General features: G+C 45.9%; 1 protein-coding gene across 3 annotated transcripts in view; it reads right to left on the minus strand.

Annotated features, from left to right (window-relative positions):
• TRANK1 (tetratricopeptide repeat and ankyrin repeat containing 1) overlaps positions 1-22,383 on the minus strand; it is a 94,203-nt gene that overhangs the window by 54,868 nt on the left and 16,952 nt on the right. The window contains exons 2-7 of one of the 3 annotated variants that reach the window (XM_053929721.2): positions 14,059-14,190; positions 9,193-9,319; positions 4,241-4,391; positions 3,164-3,282; positions 942-1,025; positions 591-726 (exon numbers count right to left, since the gene is read on the minus strand). In XM_053929721.2, coding sequence (XP_053785696.1) covers positions 591-726; positions 942-1,025; positions 3,164-3,282; positions 4,241-4,391; positions 9,193-9,319; positions 14,059-14,190 — 749 coding nt within the window. Of the gene's footprint in view, positions 1-590; positions 727-941; positions 1,026-1,412; positions 1,529-3,163; positions 3,283-4,240; positions 4,392-9,192; positions 9,320-14,058; positions 14,428-22,383 lie in introns of those variants that run through there. The other 2 variants (XM_024565922.4, XM_045199857.3) reach the window with 2 other exon arrangements.

The raw sequence follows: 22,383 nt of genomic DNA on the forward strand, positions 1-22,383 counted from the left end.
GTGGTAAGTGTCCAACCGGGATACCACGTCTGCCTGGAAAAGAATAGCAGCTTCTATATAAAGTGTAAAATGTGTGTGTGTGTTTTGAATTGTATGGAAATAGGAGTCCTTTAAAAGAACCACGAGCGATCTGTATCGGCAATAGCCAGTGCTTCCCTTGGGATTCTACCCCACAGCATTCAGCCCTCCAAGCTACAGAGAAAATGAACCTGAACCTGGAAAAAGACCACATCTGCCTTTGCCAGAGGGAGGAAACTCCACAGCTCTCCTGGGAGCTCTGCCCAGCAAAGGCTGCCTGTCCCATTCCACTCTTCGAGTCCCCGGGCTCCACCCTGCTGCCTGGGTCTGTCTAGGAACACAGAATCCTTTCAGTCTGGGCCTCCTGGGGCTACTGGGTCCCAGGAGAAATAAAAATGATGCTGTGTCCCTGCTGTCTTCAGTCATTTGAATAATCAATCATTGAATATTCAAAACATCCAAATTGCCTCCATTCAGGTGGCTAAGTTGTGCTTTCCCTTGAGCTCAGCAGAGTGCCAGAGCTCTGAGCTGGAAGGGCGCCCGGGTGGGTGGGTAACTGGGAGAAGACTCACTTGCTTGGATACAGAGCCGCATGAGGGCATGGAGCGGGTACGGTCCTATAGTCTCGATACTTGCGCCGATGGAGATGAGCCACTGGACTAACTTGGGCACCTGTTCCATTTTCTCATAAAGTCCAATGACATATTTCTAGGAAAGAAAACAGGGGAAATCATGGGTGTCACTATATCAATATGAAAGTTCAAACCCCTTCACCCATAAAGTTTGAAATCAGCAAAACCTGGATTTGTTGTGGCTCAAGCGTAAGATTATTATAAATAACACATCTGCAGTTAGGCAGCCGAAAAGGAAGGTCCCCAACACAGGCCCGAAGTAAAACCATATCCTTCCAAAAGCCACTTTACCTCAAAGAGACTCTTCAGGGATAAGTCTGGGACATGGATATTTCTCGGTAGCCGATCTTTTTTCGCTGACAGTAGTAGAAATGACTGACAAGGGGAGCAAAAGAAAAGGTTGATGCTTTAAAACAAACAAACAAAAGATAAAACAGAACACCCTCTGGCCCTCTCTCTTTTTTTTAAGCCATCTGCCAAGCTTTTCAGCACAAGCCACGATAATCCACGTCTGTCTGTCTGTCTGACCTCCCCTTCTTGACAAGAGCTAAACTCTCTCCACATTCCCTCAAAGCCTGCTGAGAACAGGAGCGGTGGGTGTCAAGCAGGCTTACAGAGAGCACAGCGGCAGAGTTCTTAACGCCAAGCAAGCAGAACACCCAAGTCCTTCAGAAATATCCCAACTAAGCCTTTGGCACATAAGCCCCAAGTCTCTGGGGTCCATGAGACCCTATCAAGTGGTGGGCTGGAGCCGGCTCCTACCAGCTAGTGAGAGTTGACTGCGTACATCTCTCCCCATCTCCAAGTCCTGTAGTTGTATTAGGCGTATTGGGAGCTTGGAACTGGCCGTGGTCCAGGTATTTACACTACAGCAATTGGCAAACACTACAAACCAGGACTTTGTTTTTTCTCAGAGAGCTTGTTGTCAGACCCCTGAAGAAACAGAAGCCCAGAGAGGTTACGCGAGGTTTCCTGGGTCACACAGGTAGCACACCCTGAGAGGCCCTTTACTGAGACCGCCCAGGTACGCCAGCAGGTCTAAGGGTTCCAGGCTCTGCTATGGCCACGACTGGGGGCCCGGTCTCAAAATCAACTTTCTTCACGTGTCCGCTTGTCACTAACTGAGCCTAGGACCACGCTGGCTTCCCCACTCAGTTGGGTCCCCACTCTTAACAGCTCGCTCTGAGCAGGCCCCACTGCCGATAACCAATTCAAGTTGACAGTCTGAGGCTCTGACAGTCCTGGTGGCTAGCCTGGCTTTTTGTTTTTGTTTTTGTTTTTGTTTTTTTTTTTTAAATAAGTGCCTCTGTGTTTCATGTTTGAAAATGACCTAAGCCCCATGGCCAGGAGGATATTGGACCTGCCGTTTGGGCTGGATTCCTGGGTCTTCCCAGCTGTCTGTCTTCTCAAGACCTTTTACTATGAGAACAAGCTTCCGGGACCTCGTGGCCAGACACCCTACAACCATACCCGTAACTGTGCGTGCACGCAGAGATTCCCACCGATTTCATTAGACTTCCAACGGAATCCATGCCCTTCCCAAAAAGTGAGGACTTCTGTATTGCAAAGTCGTTTGGCTTGCCTGGCCCTAGAGTCCTTGCTTTGCCCTGGCAGGCTGCCCTTGCTTTGGTGACATTCCTGGACTTCCCAGCTTTGAAAGCCCCACTAGGTCCTTTCCGATGACACTCCCAGCCTAGGCCAGCCCATTCTCAGAGCACTGATAGGCCACCATCAACGATATCTACTATCTAGTGGGCACTTAGCATATGCCAGGCATTGTGAAAGTCCTTTAGCTCAGTCCCTGGCACATGGTAGGCCCTGAATAAACATTAGGTGAGGTTATTATCAGGTGCTCTTGGCCCATTATTTCTAATCCTCACCAGAACCCTGAGGAGATATATCCTTTATATTGCTTTATATCCTGCAACTTACAAATGAGGAAAGTGCGGCTGAGAGGGGAAGTAATTAGTCCAGAAGAGGAAGTGGAGGGTTAGGGTTCAGACACATCCCCATGACAGCACAGCCAGGCTCCACAGTCCACTCTGCTCCTCCGTTCGCTGGGTGCCTGGCTCTGGGTTCGGGTCCTACAGCCTCAAGGGCACCTCTGGGCAGCAGTCCCTTAAAAACAACCCTCCGAGCAGCACAGGCAGGCCGTCCGGGCCCACACCAGCCAGGGCAGTGTACAAAGATTGTGAAGACGAACGTGCTCGTGTGCTTCCCCCACTCCATGCTACTGCTCACGTTCGGACATCGCAGTTCTTTGATGGCGTTGGCGACACAGAGCAGGGAGCGCGGGTGCCACAGACGGGGCAAGGGTCTTTCTATTTTAAAAAATGGAAGCTAGCTAATTCATATATCTCAATGACTTTCCATCTTTAATGACATCAGAGTTAAAAAGTTATTTTGGCATAAAGATGAACAAATAATAAATTACCATCCCCCAGGGCCCGCAGAAAGAAACCATTTAGTGTAGAGTGCGCTCTCCCACAAGGGAGCCGTCTCCTTCTACTTACATGCCATAACCCTTTCTTTCCCAGCTTTTCTATTACAGATTGCCACACTTCCGTTGAGAATCCAGTAGAGAAAATTTGATCAAAGTGGGGCATGAAACTTTGCAAAACAATGGGGTCACCTGAAAAAAAAGCGCCATAGTTCAGAAAGTTTAACTTGGGGAAAGTCCACAACCTTTGGGGAAAGGCCTTCCAATTAAGACTGCACGTAGACAAATGATAAACTAAACACATGTGAAGTTGCAATCACTTGAAATTCAGGTGACAGTCAATCCCCCAAGAGTTAGCATCAGGTGAGCCAACATTCACTTAGCTTTTCTCTTCGCCAAATCCAGTGATATGCACTTATATTTAATCCCTCAACCAAGCCACGAGGGCAGTGCCTGTTATCTCCATTTATGAAGGAGGAAATGGAAGCTTAAGGGAAGTTACAAAGTCCACTTCCTAGAAGAAAAATGCAACAATTACTATTCTCATCCAGCAGGTGAGAAACTATCACCAATGAAGTCAGGCTTCACGGCATTTCATGCTGCTGGTTCATGACAAAAATCAGGCCTGGAACCCACATCAATATTCATTCTTCTAACCTGGTGGCCCATCAACCTTGCATCTCGTTATCCTTCAAACCCCATTTCTCAAACTCGTGGATAACAAGAACATCCAAGGGGACAGGGCAGACAGAATAAGACGGCATTTCTTCCAGAGTATTAATTTCCAATGAAAAATAAATATCTACATAACCATATATTATGATGGTGAAGGGGTACAAAATTCCCATAAATATATTTTTCAAGATTTAGGAACTGGGCATGGGCACACTGTCCCGCTGCAAATAGGAGCACGTTGGTAGGAAAGTATGGGATGCGTTGCCCTAAGAAGTCCTGTTAACTGCTCTCTCTAACGATGGGGGAAGAATGGAAACCATCCAGATTTCTTCAAGGGACAGCCACCAAGAGCAGGTGTTTGGCCAGCGTGGCTTCTGACAGAACGATGATTTTCAGAAGACACAGAGAAGACAATGAAGAAGTGTACGGAAAGGACAAGCCATGGGGTTCTGAAACTCCCCCACATCAGACTTACTGCCCATAGTGGTGAAGACTCCAACGAGGAAATCGGCGAACTGGCTCTGGTCGCTGCTGCCCTGCAGAAGTTCGAGACCCTCAAAAAACATGCGCGCAGCTTCATAATGCTTGAGCAACCGCAACAAGGAGTAGCCGGCTCGGTAGTATCCCTGGAAAGGGGAGAAAGGAAAACCTTAACGATACCCCTCTCTTCTCTGTGCTGCTGAAGAACATGACTGATGACACGGGAAACGGGCTCTAGAACCGCACTTCTGTGTAAACACAGGTTTCCAGCAGGCACTGCATGCACAAAGGGTTGCCACATTAGATTCTGTGCCGCATTTTTCCTATGGTTTTCTAACTGTTAAGAAAATAATCACTTTCAAATCTATGATGTACACAGCATCTAACATTTGACACAGACAGAGAAGGATGCTGACCAGCTTCCAATTACATGTGTGGTTTATGTATTCATGCCTCAAATCACAGCCTAAGGGAGCCAGAAGAGAAGAATGAAAGAAAATGCCGTGACCACAGTGTTCTGGGAAAGAGTGAGATTGTCGTGTAAACACAGAGGTCATTCCCTGGTCCTTTCGATCAATGAAACCCAACTTGCACTAGACATGTAGGGGGAAACTGCCATCACAAGCCTTGAGATTTACAGACATCCACATTATAGGCAATATATACCAGAGGCAAAAAAATTTTTTTTTATTTCTGTAGAGAGAGGAAAATTATAATGCTTAGTACAGGAAAATGGCCTGTGATGCAAAAGGCCTCCCGTGCACGCTGTACTGTAGACTGAGTAAGAACAAAACGATACCTACGGCCTTCCCCACTTTGCCCATGCAACTGCAACAGTGCTTAAAACTCCACTTAACACAGATCTTTAATTATTTATTAATTTGTCTTAACCTTCATTTGAAGGCCTAAACTTTAGATAACAATCAGGAAAAAGAAAAAAATGTGTTTTTTTCCCCAAGCAGACAAGCTGGTACAGAATTTCCCACTTCTTTGACTTCCTCAGATTTGAGTCCCATATTTTTATTTTAGAGAATGGTAAGAGGGATCTGACTATGCCACGCCAAAATATGAGAAAGGAGGACTGCATAAATCCCCTCTCTCAGGCAACTTTTATGGCCATGAAGAAGACAGAAAGTCGGCACTGAGACGAGCCTGCAGAAACAACCCTTGTTAAGCTAGCCCTTCTCTTCCATTAGTTTCCCCGTATAAGTACTTCTCTACAGTTTGCAGCCCATAAAAGTCTTTAAAACACTGTCCTTTGTCTTGCCGCATCGCCACAATTTATTGCTCTTTGTTAAGACGGTGTATAAGCTCCTCAGCCCAGCCACTTCTTTGGAGTCCTCAACTCTTTTCTCAGAAGTCTCCCATGTCACATGAAAATTAACATCAAATAAAATCTGTATGCTTTTTGATGAGACTTCCACTCAAGATGGAGGCATAAGTAAATACACTTCGCCCCCTCACACAAGTACAGAAAAAATTACAATAGACTACAAAACAAATATTGCCCAGAACCATCAGAAAATCTAGCTGTATGGAAGTCTGACAACCAAGGATTTAAAGAAGCCACATTCATCCAGACAGGTAGGAGGGCAGAGATGTGGAGACAGGTGGAGAGGTGTGGAGAGGTAGTGCGACAGGCAGTCCCACGTTCACATGTGATGGATAAAAATCAGGAGGGATACCTTAGGAGTGAGGGATTCCAGCCCCAAACCAGACCACCCAGCCCAGGGTTCCAGCACCAGAATGATAAATCCCCATAACTTCTGGCTGTAAAAACTAGTGGAGGTTGGGGCAGGGGAAGAAACTGCCAGATTTTCAGGAGACTCCATTTAAAGGGCCTGCACGGACTCACAACTTATACATACCTACCCCCTCTGGGATTCAGCACCAGGACAACAGCTGGAAGGGCACCAGTCCCATATGGGGAGAGAGTGAAGTGACTGGAAACAGGGCAAGTGCCAAGCAAACCCCCAGAAGCCAGGCAACAGCACTGTTCCCTCTCCAAGCCCTCTCCCCATACAGAGCCACAAAGTGGTGAGGCAGGTTGCCCTGCCCTGGCAATTACCTAAGGCCCTGCCCCACACAATTTACAGGTGCCTTTTCTATAAACACTACTAAGACTGGGAGTCAAAGCAGCTCTACCTAATACACAGAAACAAACACAGGGAGGCTGCCAAATTGAGGATACAAATAAGGCCCAAATGAAAGAACAGAACCAAACCCCCAAAAAAGAACTAAATGAAACAGAGATAATGAACCTATCAGATGCAGAGTTCAAAACATGGACCATCAGGGCACTCAAAGAACTCACTGAGCAGGGCAACAGCATAAAAAAGGCCCAGGCAGAAATGAAGGTTACACTAAGTGAAATAAAGAAAAATCTACAGGGAAACAACAGGGAGGGGATAAAGCTGAGATTCAAATCAACAATATAGAACGTAAGGAAGCAATAAGCATTCAATCAGAATAGCAAGAAGAAAAAAAGAATTCAAAAAAACAAGGATAGAATAAGGAGCCTCTGGGACCCCTCCAAACGTATCGACATCTGAATCATAGTGGTGCCAGAAGGAGAAGAGGAAAAGCAAGAAATTAAAAACTTACTTGAAAAAATAATGAAAGAAAACTTCCCTAATTTGGTGAAGGAAATAGACATACAAGTCCAGGAAGCACAGAGGCCCAAACAAGTTGGACCCAAAGAGGACAACACCAACACACATCATAATTAAAATACCAAAGATTCAAGATAAAGAGAGACTTTTAAAAGCAGCAAGAGGATAGGACAGTTACCTACAAAGGAGTTGCCATAAGACATCAGCTGGTTTCTCAAAAGAAACCTTACAGGCAAGAAGGGGCTGGAAAGAAGTACTCAAAGTCTTGAAAGGCAAGGACCTACATCCAAGATTATTCTATCCAGCAAAGCTATCATTTAGAATGGAAGGGCAGATAAAGTGCTTCCCAGACAAGGTAAAGCTAAAGAAGTTCATCATCATTGAGCCATTATTACATGAAATGTTAAAGGGACTTATTTAAGAAAAAGAAGATCAAAACTATGAACATTAAAATGACAACAAATTCACAACTATCAACAACTGAATGTAGAAAACAAACTAAGCAAACAACTAGAACAGGAAGAGAATCATAGATATGGAGATCATCTGGAGGGTCATCAGCTGGAAGGGGAGGACAGGGCAGGGGGGAAGGTGCAAGCATTAAGAATAATAATTGGTAGGTACAAAATAGACAGGGGGATGTAAAGAATAGTACAGGAAGCGGAGAAGCCAAAGAACTTATATGCACGATCCATGGACATGAAATAAGGGGAGGGGAGGTTATTGCTAGAGGGGAGGGGGGGTACCAGTCAGAGGAGGCAAAGGGGGAAAAATTAGAACAACTATAATAGCATAATCAATAAAATATAATTTTTAAAAATCTGTATGCTTTTCCTCTTTTTGTCTCTCTTTTTAGGCACATTTGTGGGACTCTAAACCAAAAGAGGGTAAAGAAAAGGTTATTTTCTTCCTCCAGTATGGTAGACACTTGGGGGAGGGATGAGCAGAGGGAAAGAATGGAGAAAGAGAGAGACACCCAGAAGCTCTGAGTAAAAATGGGCAGCTGGTCCTGGTGGCTCTGCCGTCAGGGGCTGCTGCAGATGTGGCCACTCAAGGAAAAGCCCAGAGCATCATCCAGGACCCCATGCACCCTGTCGGCCACAGCCAAGCCTCCACGTCCGAAATGCAGGCAGACCCCAACTACTCCCCACCCTATCCCAGGGACAGGGTGGGAAACTTCTAGAAAGTCTTTGGGCAGAATTCCTCAGGAATGCATTACCATTTTCAAAAATACTCAATAATTCCTAAAGTATCCATCCTCCAAGAGAAGAGGTTTACTGTAAAATACATAAATGCCTTCCTCCGGGAGGGTATGCTCTGTGGGCTGAACTCCCCGGCCCCTGCCCACTGTGTTGTTTCTAGCAGTCGCACGCAAACGCAAACCCCTGAGGACATATGCAGACTGCGATTTACTGAGCGTCAACAACCATACTTCACATCTCCTTAATCCCCGAAGCAAGTCTAAGGCATAGGTATCATCTCATTTTACAGGTGGGGAAATGAAGGCTTAGAGGGAAAAGTAACTCATCCAAGCTGTGGAAACCAGCCCAAGCGAGCGCAAGGGAGAAAGGGCTCGGCTCTCCCCACCTTGTGGTGGAGCCTCTCTATAAACTGTCTATACCACTAATTTGACACTTAGGTGTATATTATCGCCTCAGAGAGTCCCATGATGTAATTCAAGGCCCCTGATTTTGCACGTGGTTTTCCTCTCCCCAGCCTGACTGTGGATTACCCAAGGTCTGGGATGGTGTCATCCACTCCTCTCATCTGCCCCGACACCAAGAACTTGAGGGTGCCTGGCAGAGAGGGCACTCAAAGCATTTTAGCTAAAAAAAAAAACAATCAAATGATTACTTATGGACCTTTGTTAACAAACCTAAAGGGCCTTCCTAGCCTCTCAAACTTCCCTGATCCCTCCAAAGGGCCTTATTTCTACTGTAAGAAATGCTACTTCAAGAACCAGCATCACGTCGTCCACCGAGCTTGCATCTGAAATAAAGCTTTGCTAAAATCAGACTTCAGAACGGCCGAGAATGTGAACACCCTGTGAATTTTGATGTAACTACTTCAGGACAAAATGAGCTCCGAGAGGAGCTCCCCCGCACTCCACCCGCCAAGAGGCCCAGCGCTGCTCTCCCCTGCCAGGGGGGCATTTCAACACCTGGCCATCGCGGTTTTCACTCTTCTCTGGGCGCCACTCACGTGCCCATGGACATCCATGTGAAGTGCAAAGAGAGTAGAGTGAGGAGCACTCCCCCTTTAGAAAGCAGGGAGGGACGGAGGCAGGCTCAGGGAGGGGGGTGGCAGCTGCCCCGAGCTGTCCCTTGCACCATACCTTCACGTAGGACGGGTCCCATTCCAGACATTCCTTGGCAGCCGCAAACGCCTCCTTCCATTTCCTGAGGTTGTAAAATGCATTGGATTTGTTGCACAGTAGTACAGCCAACTCCCTGGGGGGAACCCTGTGAGAAAGAACAAGCTGGTAATCGTAAAACTATCTTCCTGCAAATGCAGAAAGCAATCCTTGAAGGCACCATTTTGGTGCTGGCTGCCGCCATCACGAGGAGGTTTCAGCAGGAAATGTCCCAGTTGTGCCTGTCAGTGCTGACCCTTGTTGACCCTGAGAGAGTCTGGGGCACTCGCAAGGTATAGATCTGTCCTTCCTCACTGACTAATCCTCCACTCTCAGCTTTTACTGACAAATGTTCTCAACACCTTGGTTCCATTTCCTGTCGATCACCAACGGTCACCTTGGGGACTGTTGGTGAACCTGCTGCAAAAATGGTGCCTGGTCCCAAGGGTGGGGAGGATGGGAGCTGCCCACTGCGCATGAGCAGAGTCCAGACATGGTGTGAATGTACGCATGTCCCTGCCGCAAGGAGGCAGAGCTTATCACAGGAAGGGCCTCTTCAAACACGTGAGCACACCAGCCCCATGGACCCACCCCGAGAGGCCGAGGATGTGCCCTCTTGTGTTACATTGGCAGGGCCACCCTCACATGGCGGGGACCGGAGCCAGGGCACCAACAGAGGCCCACGCACCATGTGGCTAATCTGCACTGCCCAACACAGTGGCCGCAGGCCACACGTAGCTACTTAAACCTAAACTACTTAAAATTAAATAAAATTTGAAATTCCGTTCCTGCGTTGTATCGGCCTCTTTTCAGTGCTCAGTAAGCACAATCACAGAAGGTCCTGGTGGACAGTGCTCGTCTCAATGTGTGGAGGCCACCACTCAAGCTTAAAACGTCAATAAAACATGTTCTACCCTCACACTGAACTAACCAGCAAACAGAGACAGACGCATAGATAGAGAGCAGATGACAGCTAGTGGGGCGGTGGCAGGGGGATTCAGATGGTGGAGGGACTGAGCAAAAAGGAAAAAGGACTCACGGGCATGGACAACAGTGGTGATTGCTGGGGGGAAGGGAGTATAAGGGGACCAAATGGGAATGGGAAACACATAATAAAGATTTTATATATGTGTAAACCCTCCCAATGTATAATAACTGGAAGGCGAGGTTCAAACTTAGAACTGCAAGCTCTCCCGCAGGAGGCACAATTCCAAGGTCCACACCCCTGACCTTGGCCAGCCCTCAGAAGAATGGGTACAGGGAGGAGGCTTATGCAGGGCCTGGGAACAGGGTTCTAGGCAGAAATTCCAGGGTCCCGGTACCCACACTGTGGACCAAAGAGGACGAAAGGGCTCTGCCTGTACAAAGCCCCTGGCCCCACAGACTCCTGCCTGTGGGCAGTGGTGCAGCAGGGGGCCGGTAAAGGGGCCTCTCTGAAGTGGGGCAGCGCAGGGCCCCTCGTGCCTGGATCTCGGGGTAACACAACAGCAAGGTTAGGGCTGAAATCAGGTCAAAAAAAGAAGGAAAAACACAAATTATATCACAATATGTTAACAGAAGCCCAGGTGCCACTGAATTCAAGACGCATGGGGTGGGAGCTGGGGGGCAAGTAAGGCTTATGCTTCTCTTTTATGGGATTTTTGTAATGGTGAAAATGACACAAATCGCTATTGAAAGGTTAGGTAATGCAGGTAAGCACAGAAATAAAGCAAAGAAAAACATCACCTCTACTACTGTCCCCACCTCAATGCTTTGTGCCCGGCTTCTCTTGGCGTCCATCATTCCCTCTAAGGCAAGAGATGAGGCCCCAGAAGCCCAGAAGGGGCACTGGAGCATCCAGTGGGTGACTGGAAAGGGAGCTGAAGTGTAGCAGGGGCCCTGGTGTCCAGCCCAGAGACGCTGCCCAGCGCAACCATCCCCATCTGCAGTGAGTGCTGGCTGCATCTAGGGGCTCCAGAAACTTGTCCTCAGCCTAACGGGAGCAGCCTCTCCACAGGAAGTATGCTCCTGCTATGAACTGAATTGTGCCTTGCCCCCAGTTCATATGTGGAAGCCCCAGCCCCCAATGTGATGCTGTTTGGAGATGGGGGTTAGGGGGTAGTGATCAGGTTTAGATGAGATGATGGGGGTGGGGCCCTTGCCATGGGGTTAGTTCCCTTATAACAAGGGACACCTCTTCTCTCTCTCCACCACACGAGGGCACCATGAAAAGGTGGCCATCTGCAAACCAGGAAGAGTTCCTCCCAGTCTCCAGCTGTGAGAAATAATTCCATGCTGTTCAATCCATCAGTCTATGGTATTTCGTTATGGCAGCCTGAGCAGATGAATACAGCCCCACTCCCTAGGACAGCTCCGGCCTACCACCAGTGACGGACTAACATGGGAATCAGAACATCAGTCCCTGGCCCCAAAGTGGGACCAGCTCTGCAGTACAGCTCGTGCTCCCAAGTTCCCAGGAGATCCAGCTGCGGGGACTCCAGATGAGACAGCATCCCTGCTTGCAGTCTCCCTCTGCCCCATGCTCCTTCCCTCAGTCCCACTCTCCTGAGAGCACTTGCTCTGTAAACCACAGGCACCTACATCCCTTTGTCAGCAGGAGGGCAGGCAGCAGGTGATGGGCGAGAGACACAGTGTCGGGAAGGGCCACCAAAGGCAATGTGTGAGGGTCCGGGCAGAAGTGCCATCCATAGTCACACAGCTAGCAAGCGGTGGAGCTGAGATATGAGCACGCATGGTGTGGGGTCAGTCTATGGCCGGAACCACTTTCCAACGCTACCGCTTTAAGAAAGCTGGATGTTTTGCCCTGAAAGAGGAGCTCTAGGCCCAGCTCTGACGCACTTCTGATCTGAACCAGAAGGGGGCAGAGTGACAGAAGTACGGACCCAAGCCAATTACACTCAACTCAAACCCAGCTAGAGTATAGATACACCATGGTGATAGGGGGGTAGGAGGCAAGAACCATATTTCCGTAATTTAATTGAGTGTCATTTCTGAGTACAAGTTTGGGCTGCACATGCCCTACAAATGCCAAGTTCTGTTTCTTCTGGGAACCTCTGGGAGGTCCCCAAGGCCATTTCAGGTGGACCACAAGGTCAAAATATTTTCACAATTGTAGTACACTTAATAATGATCCCCAAATGATGCTGGCAAAAGGGACTTGGAGATGTGTTTAATTTGTGAATCTTGAGAAGAGGTTTTACCAGATTATATACAATCACAAGCATCCTTATGAGAGAGAGAGAGAGAGAGAGAGAGAGAGAGAGAGAGAGAGAAACTGGGTGATAGCAGAGGAGAAGGTGATGTGATGACAGACATAGAATGGAATGATGTGCTTTGAAGACGGAGGGAGGGGCCATAAGCCAAAGAAAACAGGCAGCCGCTCAAAGTTCAAAACAGCAAGGAAATGGATTCTCCTCTGCAAGGACCCAGCCCTGCCCAACACCTTGATTTTAGCCTTGTTAAGACCCATTTCAGACTTCTGACCTCTAGAACTGCAAGATAATAAATTTGTATTGTTTTAAGTCACTAAGTTTGTGGTAACATGTTACAGCAGCAGCAAGAAACTAATCAATAATAATACTAAGTACACCTTTTTCACGCTCATTCCCTCACACGTGTTCGGGGGGCTTTCTAGAGGCTACATGATGTGATATCACAACAGATTGAACGCAGAATCAGATGTGAGAAGCTAGATGTTTTCTACTGAGACAGATGTTAAAGGGATTTGCAAAAATGTAAAATGGCCAGTCTTCTCACCAAATTGTTTGCTTTGGAAAATAGAGTTATTTTTCTGTAAAATATGTTATTTAACCCTGACCAGGGTGGCTCGGTTGGTTGGGCGTCATCCCGCAAAGCAAAAGGTCACCAGTTCAATTCCCAGTCAGGGCACATACCTAAGTTGTGGGTTTGGTTCCCGGTTCGGAAACATAAGAGAGGCTACCAATCGATGTTTCTCTCTCACGTCAATTTTTCTCTCCCTCTCTTTCTCCCTCCCTTCCCCCTCTCTAAATAAATAAACTAGTAAAATATATAAAATACGTTTATATTAATATGTAATGGATTTCTTAGTGATATTTTTAAATAGATGAATAAATATGTATTTTAAATTTCTCTCAGTTGTAAGTTTTGATACAGACTATATTAACAGCTAAAAAACCTACATAAACAAGAGCTCTTTGGGGTCCTCCACAATTTTTAAGCATTATCGTGACACTAAAATGTTTGGGAACAGGTCTACTAGAAGCAGAGGGGGCGGGGGAAGAGGTGAGCCTCAGTTCCCGAGTGGCGCGCACCGCACGTGGCCAGCGGGTAAACGGCTCAGGTAATCAGGAAGGAAGATGACGCGGCCCAGGCCGAGTAGTGAGTAGCTCAGCTGGTTGGAGCACCATCCCAATACACCATGGCTATGGATTTGATTCCCAGTCAGGGCACATACAAGAATCAACCACTGAATGCATAAATAAGTAGAAGAACAAATCTCTCTCTCTCTCTCTCTCTCTCAAATCAATCAATAATTTTTTTAAAGAAAAAAGGTGACGAAATGAATGACAACTGAGAAATTTGGGGACTTCAGTCATCCCAGAAACTCTGATCCTGTCCCCAGACAGAAGCAAAAGTTTTGTAATGTTTATCAACAGTCCCTAGGTTTCATTTTCTCTTTCCCCTGTTAGTCTAGTGTCGTCAGTTCAGTTTCGGAGCTAAGGTAGAGAAGATCAACAGGAACTGAGCGAGAAAGGAAACAGAAATTAGGCAGTGTGGTCAGAAATGTCAAGAAAACATAACCAACTGAGTTTCCACTTACTTGCCCTCCCCCCCAAAACAAAGTGGAAAGAAAATACAAACACTTACCCCCACTGGAATAAATGCAGGAGAACCTGAATGGCTTCATCGTACTTCCTGATGGCCAAAGAGAAGTTGCCATTCCTAAAAACTTGGTTGCCAGATTCTTTCAACAGCTCAGCATAAGCTATAGGGTCCATCCTGTAAGGAGTGAGAGGAAAGGCTGGCTGCCAGGTCTCCACATAAGGAGCCAGAGGAAAGGCTGGCTGCCAGGTCTCCACGTAAGGAGTCAGAGGAAAGGCTGGCTGCCAGGTCTCCACGTAAGGAGCCAGAGGAAAGGCTGGTTGCCAGGTCTGCATGAGGCCGGCCTCCTTCCCATCTGCACTTCTGAGAGTCTGGAGAGGCAGTTAGTTCACTCTATCCCCGCCCACCTGTCTAGGGCACACCCTTGCAACACCCCTCACCACCAGGAGTCCCAACAAAGAGTCTGCGGAGGTCATTTTTATCTCAGTCCTTTTCTGGCCTCAGGGCAGAGGCCAAAAGGATTCCATTCATTCTGTGCTAAAGATCAGCTTGGTACTGAGCAAGGAAGCTGCTTCCATTTTCAGGACAACACAGTTGGTGGATAGTTTGGCTCAAGAAGTGGCAGTGGTTCCTATAATTGGCACTGTTATTATACTTTCATTTACCCATCACCACAGCCCATAATAAGGGGTCATTGTTCACATCACTCAGATTTGGGAACAATTCTCAAAGAGGTTCATGTCCACGGGCCTCAGGATTTGCTAATGGCATTCCCTAGTTCAGACCCGAAATTCAGGTTTCTGCTCTTGAGCACGGTACCCTATCGCCCATTGGTGCAAACAAAACTGAGCTTGATAGTCCTACTCAGAAGGACGGGGACAGGGGCAGGGGGGGAGGTGCAGTTCCGAAGGCCACAACATACGAGGGACTGAGTCACAGGGCCATAATCATTGCCTCCTCGCCCATCCTCCTACCTTCCTAAAATACTGTGAAATAAGCCTCAGAGCATTTGTCCCTGGGATTTCCCTGCCCTTGCCATTGCCTGCTTCCTTGTCTGTGCCTCCCCAAAACACACTTGCCTCTTCCGGGTCACGACTTCTGTTTTACTCACCGTGTGCCCCTGCTGCCTAACATATAATGGCTACTCAAATATTTGAATGCAGGACCCTGAGGCTGCCTCCTACTGACTGATTCTCTGCCTCCGGCATGGCCTGGAGCGTCAGAGAGAAGTGCTGCAGCCCTGCCCACGTGATGAACCTCAGGGACCACCTTGGGGGGCCTCCAGGAGGTGGTGGGGGACAGCAGGCAGCTGCAGAAATGTCCTTTAGGATTTCCTCTTCCCAAGATGGCAGAGAAAAGGGGAAGGCAGCGGGGAAGGTCTTACATGTGAGGACAATTCAGGTGTTTGCAAATGCCATGTACCTGTGGGGTCCTACAACCTATTGGGGGTCTTGTTGACCAACACAGTTCTAGGATATATGATAACTCCTATTTTTGGTTTTATTGTTCCAAATCTCGATGAGGGGTTTCAGGTCAGGGGAAGCAGACCCACGCAGATACAAGTGGTGGCTTCTTTTAAACCCATATATGCTTATCAGATATGGGTTTGTTTGTTTGGCGTTTTTTTTTTAACTGTGCTGCATTCCTCAGGCAGAGCTGTAGCAGAACAAGACACAGATTCTTAGAACAAGTCAGAAGGTGAGATTCTGCCTACCCCCTTCATGAAATGATCTCTCAAATTTATGGCTCGCATTTACACAGAGAGGACTGAGAAGAACATGAAAAACATTGAAGAATCAATTGACTAGAGAATAAAAACATGTTTCTTTTTCAAGTATTGTCAGCCATATGTCCCATAAACCGTTTTTAAACTGGCCATGATCAGACAATTAGGAAAAGGAAATCACTATTAACAACTGACAAAGGGTTAAAAGCCCTCTTTGGTAAATACCTTTCCAAGGCAAGAAAAGATGCAACACCCTGACCAAAATGTGTAAGGTCCTCAACAGACAATTCGCAAGGAATACAAGTAAAGGCTAAATACATGGAGGTAAGATAAGCAGGATCACCCTCACTAGTGAACAAGAAAGAAAAAATTAAAACAAGGTATCACTGGAAAATAATTAAAAGAGTGACCCCAAGTATTGGGCACTGTCATATTCTCTTACAAGGGAAATATTATGTATCAAGGATAGATTTAGGCCTGTGGACATTCGCCACAGTGTAAACTGGAAATAACCCTGAATGCTCCATAACGCGTAATGGATTAGAATCAGTTGTAGAATATCCATATGGTGTAACGCCACGCAGTTATTTTTAAAATCATTCATGTTTTAAATGAATGTTTTTTGTTACTACCTTAGGCTATCATTGAATGTTTTAAAAAAGAACATTCAATGATAGCCTATGTTAGGAAATAAAAAAATACAACCCACACGAAAAGGTATATAATCCAAAATTCAATTTTAAAACCATAAAAGGTATTGAAAATATGCCAGATGTTAGCAATCACGCATTGGGATTAGGCAGGGTTCTACTTTTCCAACTTCCAATTGCTCTACAATGTACAACCTTAATAATCAGAGCATAAATGATTTTTTTACAGTTCTGTCTACACTAAGCAGTGTAAGCCCCACCCTTTATTCATTTTGCTCCTAGTGCTGCTCTTCTTTCACTCACTTATTAATTCGATTAAGCATGTGCTCCGTAGGCATTAAGGAGGACCTCACCTCTAGTCACCAAGCAACATCTCTGAGTGTATCCTTCCTTATATTTTACAAGCTGCCTACAGGCACCTCAAAGTGGAAGGAGGTGTTAAGGGGATGGAAGCCATTGCCATCAACCTGTATATTCTTTATTTTAAAATATATGTTATTGACTGCTATTATAGTTGTCCCATTTTTTTTCTTCCTTTTATTCCCCTCTGTCCTGTACCTGCCCCCCTGTCATCAGCATTCCAATACCTTAGTTCATGTCCATGGGTTGTACATGTAAGTTCTTTGGCTTCTCCATTTCCCATACTATTCTTAACATCCCCCTATCTATTTTGTACCTATCATTTATGCTTCTTATTCCCTGTACCTTTTCCCCCATTCTCCCCTCTCCCTTTTCCCACTGATAACCCTCCATGTGACCTCCATTTCTGTGATTCTGTTCCTGTTTAGTTGTTTGCTTAGTTTTTTTTTTGGGGGGGGGGGTTAGGTTCACATGTTGATGGTTGTGAGTTTGTTGTCATTTTACTGTTCATATTTTTGATTTTTTTTCTTAGATAAGTCCTTTTAACATTTCATATAATAAGGGCTTGGTGATGATGAACTCCTTTAACTTGACCTTATCTGGGAAGCACTTTATCTGCCCTTCCATTCTAAATGATAGCTTTGCTGGATAGAGTCATCTTGGATGTAGGTCCTTGCCTTTCAAGACTGAGTACTTCTTTTCAGCCCCTTCTTGCCTGTAAAGTTTCTTTCAAGAAATCAGCTGATGTCTTATGGGAACTCCTTTGTAGTTAACTCCCTGAAAGAGGAGTTCCTCTTTTCTTGCTGCTTTTAGATTCTCTCCTTTCCTTTAATCTTGAATAATGTAATTATGATGTGCCTTGGTGTGTGCTTCCTTGGGTCCAACTTCTTTGGGATTCTCTAAGCTTCCTGGACTTCCTAGAAGTCCATTTCCTTTGCCAGACTGGGGAAGTTCTCCATTATTTTTTCAAATAAGTTCTCAACTTCTTGCTCTTACTCTTCTCCTTCTGGCACCCCTACAATTTGGATGTTGAAACGTTTAAAGTTGTCCTGGAGGTTCCTAAGGCTCTCCTCATTTTTTTGAATTCTTGTTTCTTCATTGTGTTCTGGTTGAATGTTTATTTCTTCCTTCTGCTCCAAATCATTGATTTGAGTCATGGCTTCTTTCCCTTCACTATATATTTTTCTTTACTTCACTTTGCATAGCCTTCACTTTTTCCTCTATTTTGTGACCATATTCAACCATTTCTGTGAGCATCCTGATTACCAGTGTTTTGAACTCTGCACCTGATAGGTTGGCTATCTCTACATTGCTTAGTTGTTTTTCTGGAGTTTTGATCTGTTCTTTCATTTGGGCCATATTTCTTTGTCTCAGTGCACCTGTTGCATTGTAAGGGGCGGAACCTTAGGTATTCACCAGGGCAGGGTAACCCACATCAATGTGTTGTGGTGCTGTCTGTGGGGGAGGGATCCAAGAGGGAACAATGCCACTTGCTTGGCTCTCAGGTGGCTTTCAGTCACTTCCTCCACTACCCGCAAGCAAATCAAGCCCTTCTGCTGCTGATTCCCAGGTGGGTGGGTTTGTGTACGTTCTAAGATCCTGTGGGTCTCTCCAATGAACTCTCCTATGAGGCTGGGAGTTTCTCCTGCTGCCGCAACCCTCACAGCTTTTTATGGTCAGAGGTTTTGAAGCTTTATTTCCCCGCACTGGAACCCTGGGTTGCACAGACTGTCTCGCTCCCCAGTTGTTCCTCCCAGTTTATCCGCACACATATGCGGGACCACTGGGCCTACCAGCCACCACTTTGCCCGCCCTGGTCCTCCAGCCACCTCCTTGCCACGCATCCTCTCTGCCCTGGCTTCCTGTCTCTACCCCTTCTACCAGTATGGATGATTGTTTCTTCTTTAACTCCTTGGTTGTCAGACTTCCATACAGTTCAATTTTCTGGCAGTTTCAGTTATTTTTGGTTTTTAAATTTGTTGTTGTCTTTCTTTTAGTTGTGCAAGGAGGCAGAGTGTATCTACCTACACCTCCATCCTGGCCGGAAGTTCTCTCAACTTGTACATTCTTAAAAACCATTAAAACGTCAGGCCCTGTGTTTCCCCCTTGCTTATTTCTGCACCGGTGTCTCTGATGGACAAAATCAACCTTGGGTACTTATTGAGGGTGCTAACAAATCCTTCTGGGCCGCCCTCCATGCAGGGGTCTCAGCCACTCTCATTCCCTCCCTACTTGGCCTTGTCACTGGGGTCCTATTTTCCCACGGGGGAGTGGGAAGGCATTTTTGTTGTCATCAAATGCAACCTTCCCAGCAGCTTCCCTCAAAAGTCAGCCTCTCCGGATGGATGTTGTTCTTCTGGGAAACTCAGACCCACCGTCTCCACTCTGGGTTTAGCTCTAACAGACACCCCTCCACATGTCCATGGACTCTGCAGGCCCTGTTTACGGTCCTGACGTCTCCAGCAAAGACTTCCAAATGCAAACAAGATGACCTCCTGTCCTCTAAATATGGAGGATTTGTCACTGAAACCTCTCTAGATGGAGCCCTACTGCAGCCTGAGCAATCAGTGAGACTAGGCAAATCTGAGCTTCAAACCCCAAAACTCTCCTTCAGTGAGCCCCCAGTGGGCTTCCAAAACAGTGCTTTGTTTTCACTCGGGAGCTTGCTACCTGACCAAAATTCACTGGTGAGCCATTTGGTCCTCGATGAGCTGAGGTCCTGATCTGGACCCGTCAGTCCCTTCAGAGGTCCTGTTGCTGGAATTCAGCGATATGAGGCCTGTCAGCTCCGTGATATCCAGATGGGACCAGGTAAGTGCTTCCATGTTCTTGCCAACACTTGTTACTTCTTATTGTTTTATAATAGCTTTCTGATAGGTGATATCTCACTGTGGTTTTGATTTGCATTTCCCTGATAATTAGTGATATCGAGCATCTTTTTATGTACCTATTGCTATCTCTACATCTTCTTTGGAAAAAAAAGAAGACATTTTGTTCTGTCCATTTTTAAATCAGATTGTTTTTTCTGACTTTGAGTTGTATGAGTTCTTTACATACTTTGGATATTTGCCCCTTGTCAGATACATGACTTGCAAGTATTTTCATTCCTCCATTCGGGAGGTTGCCTTTTCATTCTGTTGATGGTTTCCTTTGCTGTGCAGAAGCCTTTCAGTATGCTATAGTCTCATTTATTTATTTTGTTTTGTTGCTTTTCTTTCCATTATCAGATTCAAATGTTCATCACCAAGATCTACATAAAAGAGCCTAAATCCCTCTAGGAACTTCATGGTTTAGGTCTTACATTCAAGCCTTTAACCCATTTTGAGTTAACTTTTGTGTATGGTGTAAGACAGTGGTCGAATTTCATTCTTCCGCATGTGGCTGTCCCAATATCACTTATTGAAGAGGCTGTCCTTCCCCCCAGTGTGTATCTTGGCTCCTTTGTCATATAGGAACTGACCCTATGGGCATGGGTTTATTTCTGGGCTTCCTATTCTGTTCCATTGGTCTATATGTCTGTTTTTACATCAATATCACAGTGTTTTAATTACTATTTTAAATAACATGTAATCAATGTTGAAGAACTCAAACACAAAATAGTTTCCACTCTGCTTACAAATGTGCTAAAAACTATTCATGTCAGAATATTTGGGTTTTTTATACTCCTCTAGAAACCAGGAGCGAGCTCTTAATGCTATGCGGGCAAACATCCCACGTATTCATGCACTTATGTTTCCGCTTTTTGTTGGTACCGACAAGCCACAGGGGAAAGTGAACTGCCAAACACACAGAAGGCTTTTCGCTTCTTATTAGGATTTATTGACAGTTACATTTTTATGATAGGAAAGAATGCTCTTTCTCTCTGCTTTAGAGCACAGACAGCTCAGTTGTTGGGTCTTTTTTTCTTTTTAACAACTGGGTGGCCTATGTGTAAGGTGAAATCATTAAATACAAGTGGCAATAATTTAACAGAATGACAATATGCTTGAGCACCGACTATGGGCTTTTTATATCACTGAGTCATTTTATCCTTGCAAAAAGCCCCGTGAAATAGGCATGATTACGTCCCCATTTGACATACAGGGAACCTGAGGCAAAGAGAGATCACACTACCCGCCACAGTCACACAGACTGCGGTAGAGCAGGAACCCAAACCTAGATGGCCTGACTTTAGGAGCTCAGCTCCACTCTGAAGGGCCAAAAGGGGGGCTAAAGGTCAGAACCCAGTCAAATCACTACAGTGTGTAATGTTCTGGCTGGCACCCAGCAATCACTCCCCTGTACTTTTGGTTTTGCTAATGGTGCCAAACTAAAAGATAAGTAAGAGACATTTTCACAGCTGCTGCGTTGGCTTTCAGTCAATTTCACTACGCGCCTCTGAGAATTCAAGGTCCAGTTTTTGGGAGGTGTCACGGGCCGCCTAGCTACACACAAAGAAGTAGAAGCAAGAAAAACACAAATGCACTGAGCAGATTTTGAAACAAGCAAGTTTGAAGGCAAGTAGACCTGGGATGTTGTGGTTTGTATTATTCATTATGTATCTGCGCATGAAATTACACAACTGACTTAAAGGAAGAGAGCAAAACCTGCCAACAGGAGCGGGCTGGGGGCCGCTGAAATGGGCAGAGGGAACTTTACTTTCGCAGGTTATCTGGGTACTACTTGAAATCTTGAAACCAAATTAACTTGCTTTTTTGGTTTTTAGTGGTATTCTTTTTTAAAATAAAATCCTTTCAAAAGACCCTAAAAGCAGTCAATGATCCAAGATCAACTGTGGAGTGCTGGGGGGAGAGCTAGTTCCAGACCGAGGCCAGAGAACAATTCTTCAAACTGCCTCCTTCCTACTCCCCACAGGAAGTCGGCCAGGAAAAGAATCCAAGTCAAACTCATTCTGGGGACTCCAGTTTATTTTCTTTGCTTTTCTTTTCTTTCTTTCTTTTTTTTTTTTTTTCTTGAGGGAAAGAGGGCAAATGCAAAAGGAGAATAGTAGGGATTTTCTTGAGAAACTCACTCAAAATCTATCAAAAGGCCTCTGGAAAAATATGAAGTAGTAGGCCCAAGCCTTTCCTACTTGGGTGTCAATATAGAACAAGAAAAAACAGACCACCCTGCCATCCTACCTCAGTTCTCTCACCAGCCTGCCTTAAACCTCGGGCTGTCCCAGTCCACCACTCTCCTTTGTCCACCAACTTTAAATTATTCTGCCCTGCCTTGGCTGGTGTGGCTCAGTAGATTGAGTGCCAGCCAGTAAACCAAAGGGTCACCAGTTCAATTCCCAGTCTAGGACACATGCCTGGGTTGCACATTAGTCCCCAGTTGGGTCACGTATGAATGGCAACTGATTGATGTTTCTCTCTCCCATCTACGTTTCCTTCTCTCTTTCTCCCTCCCTTGCCCTCTCTCTAAAAATAAAAATAAATGAAAAGAATAATCTATTTTAAAACAATACAGGAGGTGTCCAAGCAAGGGGAACAGTATGTGCAAAGGCTCCTAGCTTCACAGTTCAAGAACTGTCGCGTGGGTAGGGGACAGAGGAAGAGCTGCATCAGATGGGGGGCCTGGGACCTTGAGGGTCACCCGAAGGTCTTAGAATTCATCTTAAGTGCCACTGGGAAAGGGCTGTCCCTTAAACCT

This window comes from Desmodus rotundus, chromosome 8, assembly GCF_022682495.2.
Source record: "Desmodus rotundus isolate HL8 chromosome 8, HLdesRot8A.1, whole genome shotgun sequence".
Taxonomy (NCBI): domain Eukaryota; kingdom Metazoa; phylum Chordata; class Mammalia; order Chiroptera; family Phyllostomidae; genus Desmodus; species Desmodus rotundus.